Raw genomic sequence first — 18,258 nt, 5'->3', positions numbered from 1 at the left:
GCACAGAGCACGCCCAGGATGGCACCCTGTGCCTGAGAGCATTGTCCAGACCTTCCTGAGCTCTGTCAGGTTGGTGCTGTGCCCACTGTCCTGGGGAGCCTGTTCCAGTGCCCAGCCACCCTCTGGGTGAAGAACCTTTTCCTGATATCCAACCTAACCCTCCCCTAACACAGCTCCAACCATTTCTTCACTGATCACCACAGGGGAAAAAGAAAAAAATACACACAATTTATTCTGTCCTTTCTCTATTTCCTATTCATCCAAAGGCAGCTCTTTGTCAAGTATATTGCACTTAATGGAAACTATGATTTCAGGATTTACAGTAAAAAACAACAAAACCAACAAAAGCTACTAAATAGCAGAAATAAAATCCTGACCATCATGCCAGTACACAGGAGCTTCACACAACCAAAATGCCAAAGTCTACCACACAAGCCTTGTAAATGCTACAAGCAAGGCTGGAAACCACTCAGGATATTCAAGGCAGGCATTGTCATTTCTGAGAATTCAAAACAATAGGTGTCAAAACTATTAAAAATGTTTATTTTGCATCATAAAGGAGAAACATCAAAGATCTTTACAAGAATTAGGAAAGAGTAATTTTTCTTTAATGCTGTCAACACCTGACATTTTTTGATGGGTCAGAGAGGCACAACTGAAAAGCCACAGGAAGGGCAGGGGAGTCCAAGCCACCCAGTTGTGTTGCCTTAAACTTGTTCTCCTACTGAGTTTCAGCAAAGACTACCCAAGAGTTTCCCCCATCACAGAGTGTCACATATGGATACACCTCATCCCAAACTCCCTTCAAAACACTCAGGAATGGCCTTGACAGCTTCATATATTCCAGCTTCTGCTGCACCTGAGGAGAAGCTGTGCCAGGGGGCTTTACTTTGCTTCCACTTAATTTCCAAATGCCCAACTTTGTAACCAGTGACTGACTGACTGGAAATTTTACTTCTCTCTAAACTTGTCACGCTGGGGTTTTTTAGGAGTCAATTACAAACAGCATTCCTAATGCACCTTTTACATGACTGTCATCTTAAAAGAGAAATTGGAGGTCAGAGGTGGTTGCACTGAGGGATACTGACAGGAACACTAAACAAACAAAGCAGGAAGATTTGATAGTAGATTTCAATCTAAGTAGATTACAATTGTCAGAAATTTTTACTGAAAGAGTTCAAATTTTTAAGTTTTATTGTACAGTACTAAAGAGCTACTAACACAGAACACTGCATGAAACAAAACATACAATTATTTTTTGTTGAATCAAATAGCCACAAACAAAAACAAAACACAGAACTGCACACTTACCAAATTTTAAAAAAGCATGCGCAGAGGAGGCTCTGTCATCATCCAAACTGGCCATTTCAAATTGGTGCAGCTAATCACAAACGGCTCAGGCTAAGCTACAGCCATTTTCAAAACTGTTTAGTAAATGTTAAAGGCAATCAGCATTAAATTAAGTGAAAGCAATGTTAGTGGAGTTATTAACACAACACAGTGCACAGCACAAACTTTCATTACATCTTATGTTTCTTTCTTCTACACTGACCTCTTGGTTTTATTTTGTTTTACTTCCATAAAACTTAGTAGTTTACTCCTTCTGAGTGAAAGGACACAGTTTACAAAAAAATCCATCTTTTGGATATTGACATGAGCTTCCTTATTCAATAGGGAATTAGCTACAAACACCAAAAGGTGATTAATACCATCTGATATATTTCTAGATGAAATAAAGATACTGATTTAACTAAAGTGTTAAGGAACAATGATAAGGAGCTAAAACTGCTTATGCACAGTGCTGCTTTCATCCCATGTGAAATCTACACCAGGATGTTTCCTGCAGTCATACACATTACTTATGCACTGAATATCTCAGTTATTGGGGGTAGGACATCTTTCACTTTAGGAAAAACATGTCTGCAATTATGATAACAAGTTTTTCCAAATCTTTAAAGTTTATCTTTTTTAAAGTAAGAAAAATTTTGTGGGCTTTTAACTAATTAACTACTATATTTAGAATCTGCTCATAATCAGAGTAGCAACAAATGAAACAGTATTTTATTGCTTCAGGAAGGGAAATGAAAATTTCTGAATAAAATTTGGTTTTACTGGAAAAAAGTAATTCATCATTTAATACACATAAACATGAGGATACAAATTCCCTCCTACAGGATTTGAGTCTTACATGATCCATTGCTGCAGGCTATAAAACATGAGTCACTGGTGCATTTCAGGCACGTGTGTCTATACTCCACATTTACTACATCTTACTCCAAAAAGCACACTAGTAAAACAAAACCCAAATCAAACAAAACAGTGCTGTCTGTGAGCTGGGACTCCAGCACAGGCCTCAGCCAAACCAGGAACATGTGGGGGACTTTCAGTCACTTTCTATGACAATCCCAAACATGTCTCCTTCTGACAGGGCCAGGAAGGAAGAAAAAAGCCCTGAAGCTATACAAATTTCAACATAAAGACGCAGCAGTAAACTTGAAATGTAAGAACATTATTCTTATTTTTAGCTATGAATGTTACCTAAAAGATATTAAATAAAATTTGATTTTTAAATCAACTCTTTAATCAGAAAAACTTTTCAACTAAAAATAATGTTTATTTCTTGACCAAATTTATTCAGTTGTTATGTAAAATGCCATGAACAAATCTCTAGACAATGGGAAAGATGGAAGTGAACTACAACCTGTCATTGCTCAGAATACAATTCTTTATATATGTAACAAAAAAGTATCAGGCAGCAGCAGCAGCAAAGAAAACGCGAAGTGTTTGAAACCATCAAACACCTTCTGCAGGCAGGCTTGACCCTGCAGGGGATTCCCTTAGCCCTGCTCTCCCTGAGGGCTGACCCTGCAGGGAGATCCCAAACCCGAGTGCTCCCTGAGGGCTGACCCTGCAGGGAAATCCCAAACCCGAGTGCTCCCTGAGGGCTGACCCTGCAGGGAAATCCCAAACCCGAGTGCTCCCTGAGGGCTGACCCTGCAGGGGATCCCAAACCCGAGTGCTCCCTGAGGGCTGACCCTGCAGGGAAATCCCAAACCCGAGTGCTCCCTGAGGGCTGACCCTGCAGGGAAATCCCAAACCCGAGTGCTCCCTGAGGGCTGACCCTGCAGGGAAATCCCAAACCCGAGTGCTCCCTGAGGGCTGACCCTGCAGGGGATCCCAAACCCGAGTGCTCCCTGAGGGCTGACCCTGCAGGGGATCCCAAACCCGAGTGCTCCCTGAGGGCTGACCTTGCAGGGAAATCCCAAACCCGTGTGCTCCCTGAGGGCTGACCCTGCAGGGAGATCCCAAACCCGAGTGCTCCCTGAGGGCTGACCCTGCAGGGAAATCCCAAATCCTTGTGCTCACTGAGGCCTGACCCTGCAGGGGATCCCCAATCCTTGTGCTCCCTGAGGGCTGACCCTGCAGGGGATCCCAAACCCGAGTGCTCCCTGGGGCTCGGGATTCCCGATCCGCCCGGGGCTGCACTGCAGAGCCCCACGCTCCGTCTGTCAGTCACACTCCCGGCCCCGGTAATGGTAACCGGCCGCCAGTGACACCTCCTTCAGCGGGCAGTCCTCAGCGCGGGACTGCCAATCAGTCTATGCACAAACAGAACTTTTAAAGCCAAATTAATCGTACCAGACTTTAAACAATCAATTCTTTAGAGCCCTCCTAAAGCCCCGTTTTGGTCTCACAATGTCTGATCAGTTACTAGCAAAACAAAACTAACCAAACATGCAAATAAGCAACAACTGAGTGTTACAAGCATGTGTGGTGTATAAATAAACACAGGGATCTTCCCGAAAAGTTTTTCCGTTAGAACAACTAAACGCCTGCTATGACTGTACTTTACTTCAAAAAAAAAAAAAAAAAAAAACCCAAAAAAAACACCTACAAGTTTTTTGAAGTTTAGAAATTCAGGCTAACTCAGCAAACATCACCCTTTGGTTTAGGCCAGAACGAGCTGCCTCACGCTCAGAACACTGAATTCCCACGCTGTATAGCAGTTACCTTTAGCTAAGAGAAACCTGCCAAGAGCTGGGACTTTCCCCTAAACACTGTATCTGCTCCACAGCCGCAACACTTTATACAGCTGCGGTGCTGAACACGCTGCCTTTGCTACCATGGGCACAGGTGGCACATGAGGGCACCAGGGGCTGTGCCAGCCGAGGAGGGCTCGGGCGGGGCCGCCACCCCCAGCTGTCCCCTGCGCCCCTCAGGGCCGGGCCCGCCCGGGCACCGCCACCCGCGGTGGGGACGGGGAAACAGCCCCGGGCCGGGCCGGGAGCGGGGCGGTGAGTGACAGGAGGCACAGGGGTCCCCAGGGCTCCTGCCGGGCAAGCCAAGAGGTCAGACCTGAGCGTTTGGAGCGAGCGCGCAGCTCCAGCATCTTCCAGCTCACGTCAGCCATGTGAGTCGCCGCCATGGCGGAGCGGTCCCGGAGAGCCCCGGGCGCGGGTGCGCGGCGCCGGGCGGGCCCTGCCTGGCTCCCGCCGTAAAGCGCTCGCGCAGGCTCCGCCGCCGCTGCCGCAAACCGCGGCCGCCGGGCCGGGCCCGCCCCGCTGCCGTCAGAGCGCGGGCGGGGCGAGGCCGTGCGCGATGGGGGCCCGCGGGCCGTGCCCGCCGCTGGCCCCGCTGCTGGCCCTGGCCCTGCTGGCCCTGGCGGGGCCCGCCCGAGCCCTGCAGAATGTGACCGCTCAGCTCTTCGGGCCCGAGGCCCGCGGGACCCTGGCGGCCTTCGGCGACTTCAACTCGGACAAGCAGACGGACCTGTTCGTGCTGCGCGGCGGTGAGTGCGGCGCCGCGGCGGGCCCGGGGGCTGCGGGGCACGGGCGGTGTGAGCTGGGCTCCCCGTCCCTCATCCAAGGGGGACAGCCGAAGGTGCTGCCACCCCCGGGGCCCGGCAGCCCGTGCGGGGCGATGGCAGGGCTGGGGCTGCGGGGCAGCGCTGCCGGTGCGGGATGCCCGGCCCGAGAGGGATGGGCTCGCCGGGCCCTGCGGTCCCTGCGGTCCCTGTGGCCTGTCCCTTCCTGGCTGCTCGTTCGCTCCCCGAGCACGGCCCGAGTGCCGGGGCTGTGCTGCCGGGGCCGGCGCGGTGAGCACAGCGTTGTTTGCAGGATGAAATTGACACTTGTTTTGCTCCCAGGTATTTCCTGTGTGACATACGGTGTTCGGTTTGCACTAGAATGGTTCACATAGGGCGCATTTGTTTTTAAAGTTGAATTTCTGGTTGTGAAATAATGTAGAGACTTCATCCTACTACTTGAATGGTCACAAATTGTTGTTTTGCTCCTGCTTTCACTCTAGTTTTGGAAACAAAGATGAACATTTCACAGATGTGAAGGAAAAATTGCACATTGTTCTACTCTGACCATTAAAAGTTAAAGTGCCATGGTAGCTGTCACTTGCCGCAGGTTTCTCTTCAGGCTTCAGATATGGGGAGACCTCAAATCAGGATTTATTTTCAGTGGTCAGTGTTATTTGCAGACATTAATCTTAGAATATTTTACTTTCTTGAAGCACATTAAGATAGTAAATTTATTCTCCGATTCACCTTTTTTTATTCCTTCCATCTCAGAAATTTTTTTCTGAGTAGCTTTGGTAAAGCATGAGTGATTTTCCCATATAGTTGAGTTATTGAAATGCATGGCTCCCTGGAAATGCTCCACTGGCTCATCTACTGAAAAAATGGTCAGACTTAAAATGAATGTCTATGATAAGAGATTTAATTTTTACTTTCTTATCTTTCAGATGAGTGTGTATAAAAATGTGAATAGTTATAAGTTTCAGGAATGAGATTTGTGATTTCTTTAGCAGCACTTGATAAATAATTTTCCTATGTGGTACTTACTGTAAAAATCTGATTGAAATAACATAGTTATTCAAACATTATTTTTCATACCATAAGCCTTGGTGAAAAGTAACTACAGAATACTCTCAAAACAAAAGGTAGTAGTTCTCAATGGTGGCATTTATGGCAGCCAGTTGTAAACAGCATGAGCAGATGAGCACTGGAGATGACATGAGACTTTGAGGAACAGGAGTCTGTAAAGCAGCCTTGTCCTAATAATCCTGACCCTTAATAAAGAAATGGGGATGATGCCTTGGACCTTTGGCTGGATATATATTATTTTTCTGATCTTGCCTTACTTCAGTTGAGTGAGAGTAATGTTCCCGATACTCAGATACAGAAAAGAAATTCAGATTGTGCTGATACCTTTGTAGGAAATAGTCAACTCGCTGAATGTAAGGGATAGTCTGGATCCAGGAGTATCCCATTGCAAGGCTAATTCCAAAGTACCAGTGGCCTCTGGGTTTAGTCACTTTTTGAAACTCAGAATCTACAAATAAATGGAATTGTGCATACACTTACCTGTCTGTGAGTCTGTGCATGTAACAGCTCAGTGGGGAAGCTTGTGCTGGTTGCTTTTTCATGTACCAGCTCCTGGCTATGCTTGATGCCTCTGCTGGAAGTGAGTGAGCATTCCCTGTTCACCTGCTGCATTTCATTGGGGAATTTGGGAAATTTCTGTGCTATTTATTTCATATATACCTATATATGTGTGTGTGTGATATATGTCACACAGATACTCAGCCTGAAGACCTCTAATCTACATAATTGTTGTTTGTATGGGAACTGTTCCTGTTTTTTCACACCCTCCAATGCACTGATTTTTTCTTACTGTCCTCTTATCTCAAAAAGAATACAGAACTGCAAACAGCTTTTAGGATTGATTGTAGTGGCATAGTAATTCTCTTTTCTGTTCATGTAATAAATAATTTTTAATGGTTAATTTGCTTTGACTTGAGCACTGAGCTGAAATTTTTATATCTCTATCTTTAATGACCACAAAAATCTCATTTCTCAGTGTTGCAGCTAACTTGGAACCTGATATGTGTAAAAACACATTTCCTTCTTCATCCTAGTCATTACTTTACCAAGTAACCAGTAAAAAGGCAGGTGAGAGGTGAGAAATGGGAACTCAGGTTCAGCAGGCAGCCCCCAGGTGAGGCAGCCCCAGGCTCCCAGCCCTGGCCTGTCCAGGCCTTTCCCTGCCCCAGGAGCGTGGCTGCAGCTCAGGCAGGGTCACTCTGGCCTGAGCTGGCCTCTCTGAAAGGGCTCCTGGTCATTTGCTCATCTGCTGCTGGATTCTCCTTCTCCTCAAGAGGTTTGTGGCAGAAGCCTTGTGTTCCCTGCTATTTCCCAGCTCTGAACTCTGCCACAAAACAATACTCTAAAAAAGTACTGTGGTAGCTCAAGTTTGGAGCCTTAGAATTATTCTTTAATAGAGAATGATTTTGTGGTGCTGGAGGTGGGTTTATTGGAGAATGAAGCAAAGAAAAAATACTATTGTGGCACTGTGAGCTATGTTTTACTTACAGAGGTGTGTGTGTGTGTTTTGTGGTTTACTGACTGAAAATTTTTATTTCATCACTGAAGTTGAAATTCTTCCTTTCCTCCCTGAATTTCAGTTATTTCTGCAACATAAAATATGGGCTTTTATTTAGATTATCCTGAAATAATGAAACGATACTTACATCATTGCCTCTAGATGGGGAGATGCTGCAGGGAACCAAGTAAATTCTGAGTTTCCTTTAAAGTGCTTTGGACAGCTGACATGGGAAAGCAGTATCAGATCCTGCTATGTGAGACATACTATGAAAAGAATTAATTTGAGTTAGACTTTAAGCTTTAATTAGTTTTGTGGAGCTGCTGCCTATTACTTTTCCATGTGTAATATTTCTTAATTCATTACAGAAAGTTTTATTTTAAGCAATGTGATAAAAATAACAGAGGGAAAGTTCTAACACTAAACCCCCAAAGAAGATTTGTGATATTAGCATTCCTTTAAGATGCAACTGACTTTGTTTTGAAGAAGTGCTCCTTTTGTCTCCTTTTGGATGAGGAGGAAGTAGTGGTATGAGATGTCTTTGAAAGTTCTTGCTGCTGTGGGGAATGGTCATTTGTGGCAGTTGTTTAAATGTTGGGTTTGTATATAAGCCATTTCCAGTCTTCCTCTGTTGCTCATGGTCTGTTTGCCTTGGCAGGAAATGAGCTGGTGATTTTTTTGGCTGACCAGAAGGAGCCCTACTTTAAGCCCCGTGTTAAGCTACCAATGAAGTAAGTATGGCTGTTCAGAGTTTGCTTGGAAGGGCCTCTCTCCTCTCAGGGGGAGCTGCTGCACTTGTCTGTGCTCTTGTTGCCTCTTTGACTCATTGCTCACTTGTCATTCCAGCTCTGGTTCTTTGACCAACTTCCTGATCCATGCCCTGATGCATTTTTGTTTTGTTGGTCAGATGACAGAGTCTATGGAGATGAGTTGTGTCATTCAAGTTGTTTACTAAAAAGTGTTACTTCCCAACCCTTATGGAATATTTATGGTTTAGGTTTTGTCCTCAAATTAGTATTTAAAGTACCCATATGTGAAATATCTTTGCAGTTGATTTGGATTTTCAGGACTATTTCCTAGTGAGGTAAACTGTCGTTCCGTGGCATCCATAGGTCTTTGTGGTGGGCAGGTTTAGTATCAATGCCAAGACATGTTTTCAGGGAAATTCATGCATTTGCTGTAGTTACTAATGGAATCCAGCCAAAATCATCTGATTTAGAAGAGATATGAAAGGTGGTGTTCTGGTGTTTCTGTGTAGAGATGTTCCTTTGTCAAGTTTACATGTGGCCTTTAAAAAAACATCAGTTTTTAATAAATATAAACCAATCTGTTTATATGTGCATATATATATGTCTAGCTTCAATATCCTGTTATATTATTATGGCTATTGCTTAGGAATAATGCTTACCGATAGTATTATGTTTATTAAAAGTTAAAATGCCTTTATAGCTCAGCTTCATCTTCTGTACTCTACATATTTTTAGTTTTCCTTATTCCCTCCTGTCTTGGAAGGAACTAATTTGTTTAATGCATTAGAAAGGATCTGCTTTTAATCCTTAATGTGACCTGTGTTTGTGTGTGTAAAGCAGAGTAGGTAAGCAAATAAAAAAAGATAGAACAAACAAAGGTAGGAAGGAATAGTATGACCTGGCAGAAGGTGTAGGAGGAAATGGAATTGTCTTAAAAAATCCACCTGTGCCTGACTCCTGCTGTTTAAACAGCTCCTGTTGCCTTATGTTCTTGCTCTTGGAATGCAACCAGAAGATTCTGCTCTCTGAAACACATTTGGTTGACTGGTTCTAAACAAATGTGAGGATTTAATGAAGTGTAGATAGCATTAACAGGATATGGCTGAAGAATGTCTGGTAGCTGAAGTTTGAAGTGTCAATTTCCTTAGACAGGGACAGCCGATCAGGTGCCTGATTTTGAGATACTTTTGCAATAGGTAAGGACTTACCCTTCAACTACCTGGTTTAGGATTAAGATTGTATTGGACCAACTAATAATAATAGGGCAAGCCTTTGACTACACAAGTGCTTTTTACATGCACACCTTTTTACCATTATTTGCATGTGGGGGCTTTTGTTTTTAATTCCAGATCCCTTGGTGTCACCATAACCAGTGTAGTTCCTGGAGATTATGATGGAGATTCCCAAATGGATGTGCTCCTCACTACCCAGGCCCCAAGTCATGGCAAAGATGAACTTTCAGTGTTTATTTTCTGGGGACACAACCAAACCTTGGGTGAGTTGCTGAGACTGGTTCTTAGTAAGATTGTTAGATTTCCTTATTCAAAGTATTGTCAAGAAGTTACAACTCATTTTTACAATGTAATGATTGTTTTTAGCACTAAAATAGAGATTAGCAGCTATTCAGCTGCACACCCATATATTATCCTGCTGTTAAACTGTGTTCAATAATTAATGAAAGAGAACAATACTTGCAGTGTATTATGCAACAGATAGAACCAAACATTATTCTGATTTGGCAGTACCTATTAACTGAAGAGCTGCTTCTCATGGCTTCCCCATCATGCATGTCAGCTTCACAAAGACTATCTCAAAAAAATTATCTTCAGTTTAAAATGCACAGGGAACCTGCTGTGAACTTAAGTGCATCAGCTTTCAAAATCACATCCCTAAACCTACCACCAGTAATATAATATTTGTGTTAAACGAAATTCTTTAAAGACAGTGACACACTAAAGTGAGTATTGGAAGAAAGGTTTCTAGAGTCTCTATTGCTGAAAGTTTTCAAGACCTTTAGAATTGATTTTTCAGGAGTGTCTTAGCTGTGTTCAAGTTGTAGCTGATTCTGTCTTGGGGTAGAGTTATGGATTGTGTGAACTCTTGAGGTCTCCTCTGTTTTCTGTTGACTTTGCTAGGAAAGGGTTTGGGGAGGAATTTAGGGTTTGAACAAGGACAGATAAGCAAAAGAAAATACTGTTTAATCTACAAAAACTACTGAAGATTAATCACTATTGTAAAGAACTGTGTCATGGCATAGTTACAGGTGAGGCAAGTTTGCCTCAGACACCATTGCTTCTGGCTTTGATCAGAGCTGAAACAAGCAACCTGGAAACGTGCAGTGGATCAACATTAAGTGAATAGCAGGTATCTAGGATTGGGAAGAATATGAGGACTTGAATTAGGTTATTCTGTTTTGTTTCAGAAAAAAACCCCAAGTGTTGGGGGAAACACAATGAGCTATGGGGGCTGGAGGAGGAGTCAGAGGTTAAAAATTCAGGCAGTGGTTGGTTTGTGCTGAGGCCACTGGCAAGGTATGGGGTCTTCCCTTGGGTAATAGGAGTGTGACACACAAGTCAGTAGGAGGGGACTGCTGTATGAAATGTGGAAATTGTAAAGACAAACATTGTGGAGAGAGAAGGGAAATGGGAATAATCTGGCAAGGAGTTTGGATTACAAGTACAAGTGAAGTCTAAGGTGATAACCTGATTGGAGCTTAGTGCTCACTTCCCATTTAGAAAGTCTGCCTTGATTGCTTCTTTCAAATACTCAGTGTGTATAATTAAGAATGTTATTTAAACAGAAGTCTACCATACAATTAATGTTAAACTTCTAGCCTGTCTTCATCCCAACTGTTTCAGTTTCCCTGTATTGAGTTTGTAATCAGTTTCCTGACTGAGTGATTGCAGTCATACACAGAAATAGGTTTCACTGAGATCTACTTGGAATAATTTGTTTAGGAATTTGGTGGAGAGAGAAAAAGCCTCCAGTCTTTTAACTGTAACTCACCTTTCCTGCAAAATTTCAGGAAGCCATTTAGTTTTTTATATTAAATGGTGCCTTTTTTTTAATCATATGACAGACAGTTTTAAATAAATAGAAGAATTATGTCTTAGTTGCAAATGCAAATGTCAGAATATATTGGTAACTGAATCAAGTTAATATTTTCATTTTTCAGATCTTAACCATAAAACTGTGTTAAATAAGACTTTTCATGATGAGCCTCTAGTAATGGAGTAAGTATAACCTACATTTTTAGAAAACCACATTTATAATGGTGACTAAGAGCAACTTAAATATATTTTAATGCTAAAATTTGAAACATATGCTCATGTTCTTTATCTTTTAAGAACAGGGTGGTTTGTGTAATGTCAACTAATCCAACAAAAGATGATGAACCAAAATGGTTATCTTTACAATTCTCTCTGTTGTATATTATATTATCCTGGCAATAGTAACTGCATGATCTTTTAATTTCTTTCATTCCAGTACTGTGAGTATTCATTAAAAAAGCCATTCATTTCTCAGTGAATTTTGTAAAGCAAAAACCTTACTGGTTTACCACAGTGAGCAAATGTCCCTTTCATAACGTGCTTGCCTGTGTGTGAAATGCTGAACAGAAGTGGAGGGCAGTAGATCTGTAAGGCAGAGTGGGAAGCACTGACAGACCTTTACAGCAGCTCAGACAGGAGCCAAAATTCAGAGCCACAGCTGAGAGTTCTGCACGGCCTTTGTGAAAATGTCCCAGTGCAGATGAGTTTGGGAACAGGTGGTTTGAACTCCTGTGGGGACTGAGGTGGCACTGACATTGTGTTCCATTTTCAGCTTCAATGGAGATTTGATTCCTGATGTGTTTGGTGTCACCAGTGACTCGAGTAAGCCACAGATCCTGCTGGGAGGGTAAGCTGAGGGCTCAGCATGGCTTTGGAACTTGGGCATTGTGTATTCACTTCCCTTTAAAATGTAGGATTTGTGTGTGACTCTTCTTGCTGTCCCTGGCAAACACTCAGTGACACTCTTCATCTGCTCTTTAAAGTGCTATTTTATAGTGCAAGTAGAAATTCCATGAGAGCCGAGAAAACAGAGCCACTGACACTAGACATCAGAAAGAGGAAAACTGACTCTTGGAACAATTAGTTCCTAGAAGTTATAGTCTAGTCCCATTTGTTTAGTACATTTTTGGTGTTTAGTATTATAATCTGTTATGGAACTTGTGCTGTATAAAAGCTGCTCTCAGGTTGATGATGCAAGAACTACTGAAATAGATCTTATAATAAAAGGGATGGCAAAAGAAAAATCTGCAGATGTTTGGGGTAAACTTAAAAAAAACATTCTCATCTGTCTGGGAAATGATTTGTAATGGGAAGGTTGTGCACCATAGGAAATCAAAAGCACAGGAAGTGCAGGATGTAAAAGTATTGAACTAGATATATAAAGAAAATAAAGAGGAAGAGATTTCTGAAGTGGCATAAAGCAGAGGTGACTAAGCAGCAGCACAAGTGTGCATACAAGTGATGTCTGTATCACATCCCTTGTGTTAAGGAATGCCTCAGGCCACTCATGAGCAGGTAGAAGTTGACTGAAGCCTTATTAAATGAAATTGCAGCAAAGGGGACTAAGTTTCATGATTAAATTTCTGCTAGCCCTAAAATTTCTAGAATGGGCCCAGTTATCAAATACTGGAGTAAAAATAATGGCAAACTTAAATGTTTAACAAGGACTGTGAAAATGGTTATTTTTAACTGTCTTGGATATGAATGCTGAAATCAAAATATAACAAAAGATTGTCTCTACTGGCTCAGAAGAACCAGTCTGTAACCAAGTAATATAGAGTAGCAAAGTCTAGTATTGGGCAGGATGCCAAAGAACTTAAAGTCTATCATTTGAAAATAAAAACCCTTATACCTGTAGTTCCTGTCTCTTTTCCTTTCCTAGGTTAAATAACATTTGACTGTGTCAGTGGAAGCTGTGCCCTTCTTGGCAGTGTGCTTTTGTTCATTAATCCTAACTTGAATTGTATCACCATCCTTGTACTGGTGGCTTATGAAACAGATTTCAGGTTCACAAGGATGTTTCTGAGCACTTTGTAATGATTATATATAAAATAAATTGTATGAGCTCTTGAAGAAATGGAGAAGTGGGAAAGATTTGTTGCATTTTGTTGAAGAAATTCTTTCAGGACCTTTAAGATAAAAATAAAATTACTCATCAGAGCTCAAAATGAGACTGAGTGCTATAGGTAATAGCATAAGCCATGTCTTGTTCATGGAAAACAGCCTTGTCATCTGCTTAGAAAAGCACTTTTATATTTTAATCCAAAATATTTTAAGATTTATTCTAGAACTTTATGACTAACTTCAATGGCAGTCTTCAAGACTGAATACATAGAAAAACCTGGAGAAAATAATTATTTCTTTTGGACTAAGGGATGCATTTTAACATTTCTAAGACTTGGTTATGATCTTTGGGAAGTAATCAGAATATTATTTATTTTCTTACCATAAATTAGTCAAGGAAGATAAGGACTTCAATAAAATGTATGTAATGTCACTGGAATAAATAAAGCAGCTCCCAACTAGTAGTAGTATTTGTACCTGCTGTTGTATAGTGCACATTGAGATTTTCCTGAGTGTTTTAGGTAAGGGTTCTGAAAGTCATATTGTGACTTTTGAAGGATTTGTTGCACTTCAAATCACTGCTAACAGGGAGGCATGCTGGAATTTCAGCCATTTTTAGAACAGAAACCAGCAGGGCATGTATATTTATAAATAAATAAATAAAAGTATCACCTGCTTGGGAAATTACATAATTAGCTAGTAGTCCATTATAATGTGAAAGTTTAATTCATATGTTGATTTTTAGGTGAGCTGAAATAAAGTGAATTTTCATGCAGCCGGCATGAGCTGCTCTAGCAGCATGTGCTTGCTTCTGCTCATGTTTATTAATCAGAAAGTAAATTCCAGAAGTACTTGCAGCAGTAAAGCTGCTTGGGGAAACTGAGGACAGGGATCAGTGTCTCAGGATCTGCAGTACAGGAGCCTTGGCACTAACTATAACTTCGTGGCTAGTGACACTGTTCTGTGCAAAACAAAAAATGTTGCTTTAGAAAATTAATAAAATGGAACTCACAGAATCTTTCAAGCAATTCCTGGAGTTACTGAGTATATTGTAAGCTAAACATGAATTTTGTTTTAGCATTGGGAGAACATGCTTTCTGTCCCATTTTTATTTAAAGTTTCACTGTTTTTTAAGCTATAGTATCATGATTAACAGTCCCTACACATTGATGAAATGTATTTTTATTCTTGTCTGTAGGAACTTGTCATGGCATCCTGCACTGGAAACTCAAAGTAAAATGTATATACCACACTCCCATGCCTTTATAGATTTAAATAATGATTTCACTGCTGGTAAGTCATAGAAGTGTTAGATATCATCCTAAAAATAATTATCACTAAGTGTCAATGTCATGTGTTGCAGCTTCCTTCAGTAATTATGTGATTTTGCTACTTCTGATTCGGGTTTTCCAGTTACTTAATTTTAAAATCTATGATTTGAAAATTCTGGGTTTTAAAAAACAACTTTTAAAATAAATGTCCTAATAGCATTTGCTACTTCTTGATGATAATCATAACTGCTGCATGTTCTGAATGATGTTGTGTTCACCCTTAAAGTGTTGTTTGCTGCTCTCCACAATTCTGTACTCTAGTATTTGTGGCAACTGCTGCAGGGCTGCAGTTTTTCATTTGAGTATGGAAATAGGTAGTTTGATTCAGCAGAAGGTTTTTAAGACTGGACTTAAAATTTGCTTTCAGGATTTCATTATGGCTTCAGTCTATTATGGTGTAGTTAATTCTATCACTGATAGAACTAACTGTGTTCTCCCTTTATTTTGTTGGGGTATTTTGTCAATGTGATTCAGTTACCATGGTGAATCTGTTTATCATTTCCATACCTGACTCATATTTCCAAGCACATTTAAATATTGTGATAAACTTAATTTCTTCACACACTAAATTAATTCTGAAGTGCTTTATCTTCTGCTAGATGTGCAGTGTACACCAATTCATATATGGTAATTTTGGAAAGAGAGCTTATCTTTTTCCTGTTTAGTTGCATGGGAATGAGAGAGGAATGATTCCATAAATTTAATTAAGATGCTTATAAATGTTGGGGATTAAGTTAATTGCTTTAGTATGCAGTCAAACCTTAATATCCAGTTCTGGCACATTGCTATGTGAAGCTGTCAAGTGGAAATTCCAACTAGAAAATTAAATATATGGTTGCTTACCGTAATCAGTGTCATGTAATAACCAGTTCTAACACACTAGCTCTAGAAGCCTTCTGGAATTTTTTTTTAGTGGCATAAACAGCATAGATGAGCATTCCAGGTAGCATTTTAAGTGGAGTACATTGAAATCTAAACTCAGAGGTGAGTAAAGGTAAGAAGTCTAAGATCCTTGCATTGATCGGTCACACGCTGATCAATTTTTCAGGGTTTTTGACAGTTGCCAGACTAAAGAATGTTCCAAGAGTTCTGGTTAGTGCTGCTGCTGTGGAAGCTTCTCTATTAAACAGAGATGAGAGTCAGGATCTTTGTGTGGGTAGTGCTGGGAGCTTTTATAGAGTCACATCTATTTTTATATCTCAAGATGGGAGTAGAAGCTCCTGTGAAGCTCTTCCCATAAAGATCCTGACTTTTACTTTCTTGTAGCAGCAAGGCTGTGACACCTCAAGCTGAGGTACTATGTTAGGGTGTTAATGTTTAGTGCTGTGGGAAGTGTTTGTTACAGGAACCTGGGGAAAATTGTAAGGAAAATAATTCATCCTGACAAGAAAACTGGAGAAACTATTGCAGTATTATTATTTTTTTAAGTAATGTTTTACTTCTAAGGTGGGAATGATAATTTTTTTTTACTGTCCCTATGAAGATGGGACTAACCAAAAATAATGCTGAAAAATAGTATCAGTATATCTGATATTTCATGACTGATGTGTTTTTCCTGCCAAAATGAAAAGTTGCCAGTTTTCTAGTCCTGCCTGTGCATTTGTGGCAGTTCCCTGACATCAGCTCTAGTAACTGCTTGGAACTGGGGCTGCTGAGGAGCACAGTTCATTGTCACTGGAGTTATTAAGTTGATCCAGCTCCCTATGCAGGATTGTCAGAGCAGATGTAAGCACAGGGGAAAGGTTGACTCCTCTTTTAGTAGCAGCAGTTGTATGCTGCCTTTAACCAAGCATGAAATTGTACCTTGAATCTCACTGTGCCTCTTCCAAAAAATACCTGTGCAGTGTTCTCACCACGTCTGCTCTAATTGTGTCTGTACAGGGCTGGGAAGTGACTCACAGGCAGTCATCAAAGCAGTCAGGTGATAGAAATTCAGGGGAAAAAGGGCAAAACAACAGGAGCTGGAAGTGTGTGCAGGACTGGTGGGAATCCCTGGGGCAGGCAGGGCACAGCAGTGCTGGGTGCCAGTGTTTGCCATGGGGCTGCTGGGGAGGGGAGTGTGCTGTGGCTCAGAGCTCACCCACACAGCCACTCTGCAGGGGGAGCAAAGCCTCATCAGGAGCAGGGCTGCTGCACGTTACAATTGTATTAATTAAAAAGGAGGCATTCACAAGATGCAGGGGAATAATCTGCCTGCTGAAATCATGTGGCCCAAAACACTTAATAATCATGGGATTTGATGCTGCTGTGGGATTTTTGGACTGAAATATTCAGGCTGTTTACTCACAGGCAATGCTACTGTTCATGATTATAAGGATATAATTGCACCTAAAATTGATGGAGTGATTTTTGTTTACAAATAGATCACCAGGACATGCCATTTTACTTACTCTCCATGGGGTTTTTTTGCAGGTATTTTCAAGGTTTTTTTAATATTCTGCAATATTTTGGCGCTCTTTGTATTCTGTAACAGATGCAGCCAATTTGATGATTTTTAGCTGGGCTATTTTTGGCAACTCTATCATTATAAACAGCTTAGGAGATTTAAAGTGTGCTTGACATAAAACAAAAAATCCTCTCTGGGCTGAAAAGCTTTTTGCTAGTTTATTGCCTAACCCGTTTTCAACCTGCTGATATTAAACACTCAGAGCAGAGCTTTTAATTGCCACACTTCTCATGCTCTGGGTGAAATGAAGTTGAATTGTTATGATTTCATTATAGGAGAACTTGCTCATAAAGATGTGTTTAATCCCTGACAATGCTTCATGAAAGGCTAACAGTGTAAGGATTTTATAATCCAAAAATCCTCTAACCACAACAAAGATAATACTAATCTTTCTTGGTCAGAGATAAACTGGGCCATTTCAGAGAGTAATGCTGCTGCTGTTTTTAAAGAAAGCATCCTCATGCAGACGTCTCAGCTCCCTATAGTTATTAATTCAGTAAGGAATTCTGAGTTAGACCAGGAATTTCATTAAAACCATGCAAAAATTTGCAGGATAAAACCTTTACTAAAGGGTCTGTATGTGCTTAATGGATAAACTAAATAGCAAACTTTAAAGTATTTTTTGCATGCATATTAAGCATGTGTTGCTCCAGGGAGGAGTATCTGCTTCACAGAGAGGCTGAACTGGGAGGGATGTCTGGGAATGGGCTGGTCAGGCAGCTCCCATCACTGCTGGGACAATGGTCCTGAGGCTGCAAGGTGAGGAGCAAATGTGCTGGCCCCTGGTAGAACAGGGCTGCTGGGTGTCTGGAAATTCATACTCACCCTTGTCATTAGTTCTTTTTCACAGCTGGCTTAGGACAATGATCTCCAGCTAATAATAATAATAGGCTTGTGTGAACAGATTAACATTGGGTGTGTTTTAGGAAGCAAACAGTCCAGGTGAGCATTTCCAAAGAAGGATCATCAAGAGGCCTTTCTTAAAAATATCACAGTTGAAATTTTTAGGATAGTGATTATTTTGCTGTGTCATTTTTTTCTAATTAGACATCTTCATAACTTTTATTGTAAACATCCTACCATGTCAGGTATTCACTTAGTGCTAGTGCTCTCTTTTTAAACTTGGGGGAAAAAAAACAGAATTATTAAACCATAGATTAGTTTGCATTCAGAAATACAAGTCTTCTACCAAGAAGTTAGGCCCCACAAACACTTTTAAAGTGCTCA

The 18,258-nt window shown here is 41.2% G+C and overlaps 2 protein-coding genes across 6 annotated transcripts in view; one reads left to right on the top strand and one right to left on the bottom strand.

Annotated features, from left to right (window-relative positions):
* The window catches only part of PHKB (phosphorylase kinase regulatory subunit beta), a 66,955-nt gene extending 62,476 nt beyond the window's left edge, over positions 1-4,479 (bottom strand). For 2 of the 5 annotated variants that reach the window (XM_063167737.1, XM_063167736.1), the window contains exon 1: positions 1,312-1,424. In XM_063167737.1, coding sequence (XP_063023807.1) covers positions 1,312-1,366 — 55 coding nt within the window. In that variant the 5' untranslated portion in view covers positions 1,367-1,424. Of the gene's footprint in view, positions 1-1,311; positions 1,426-4,356 lie in introns of those variants that run through there. The other 3 variants (XM_063167735.1, XM_063167733.1, XM_063167734.1) reach the window with 3 other exon arrangements.
* A 128-nt stretch (positions 4,480-4,607) lies between these two features.
* The window catches only part of ITFG1 (integrin alpha FG-GAP repeat containing 1), a 70,778-nt gene continuing 57,127 nt past the window's right edge, over positions 4,608-18,258 (top strand). Inside the window, exons 1-6 of the mRNA XM_063167731.1 lie at positions 4,608-4,789; positions 8,050-8,122; positions 9,490-9,635; positions 11,316-11,373; positions 11,963-12,037; positions 14,453-14,547. Of these exons, the coding sequence (XP_063023801.1) occupies positions 8,118-8,122; positions 9,490-9,635; positions 11,316-11,373; positions 11,963-12,037; positions 14,453-14,547 (379 nt within the window). The 5' untranslated portion in view covers positions 4,608-4,789; positions 8,050-8,117. The remainder of the gene's footprint in view (positions 4,790-8,049; positions 8,123-9,489; positions 9,636-11,315; positions 11,374-11,962; positions 12,038-14,452; positions 14,548-18,258) is intronic.

The sequence above is a fragment of the Melospiza melodia genome, chromosome 13 (assembly GCF_035770615.1).
Source record: "Melospiza melodia melodia isolate bMelMel2 chromosome 13, bMelMel2.pri, whole genome shotgun sequence".
In the NCBI taxonomy this organism is placed as follows: domain Eukaryota; kingdom Metazoa; phylum Chordata; class Aves; order Passeriformes; family Passerellidae; genus Melospiza; species Melospiza melodia.
Note: the sequence above shows the minus strand (reverse complement) of the source record. Positions and strands in the feature narration are given on the sequence as shown.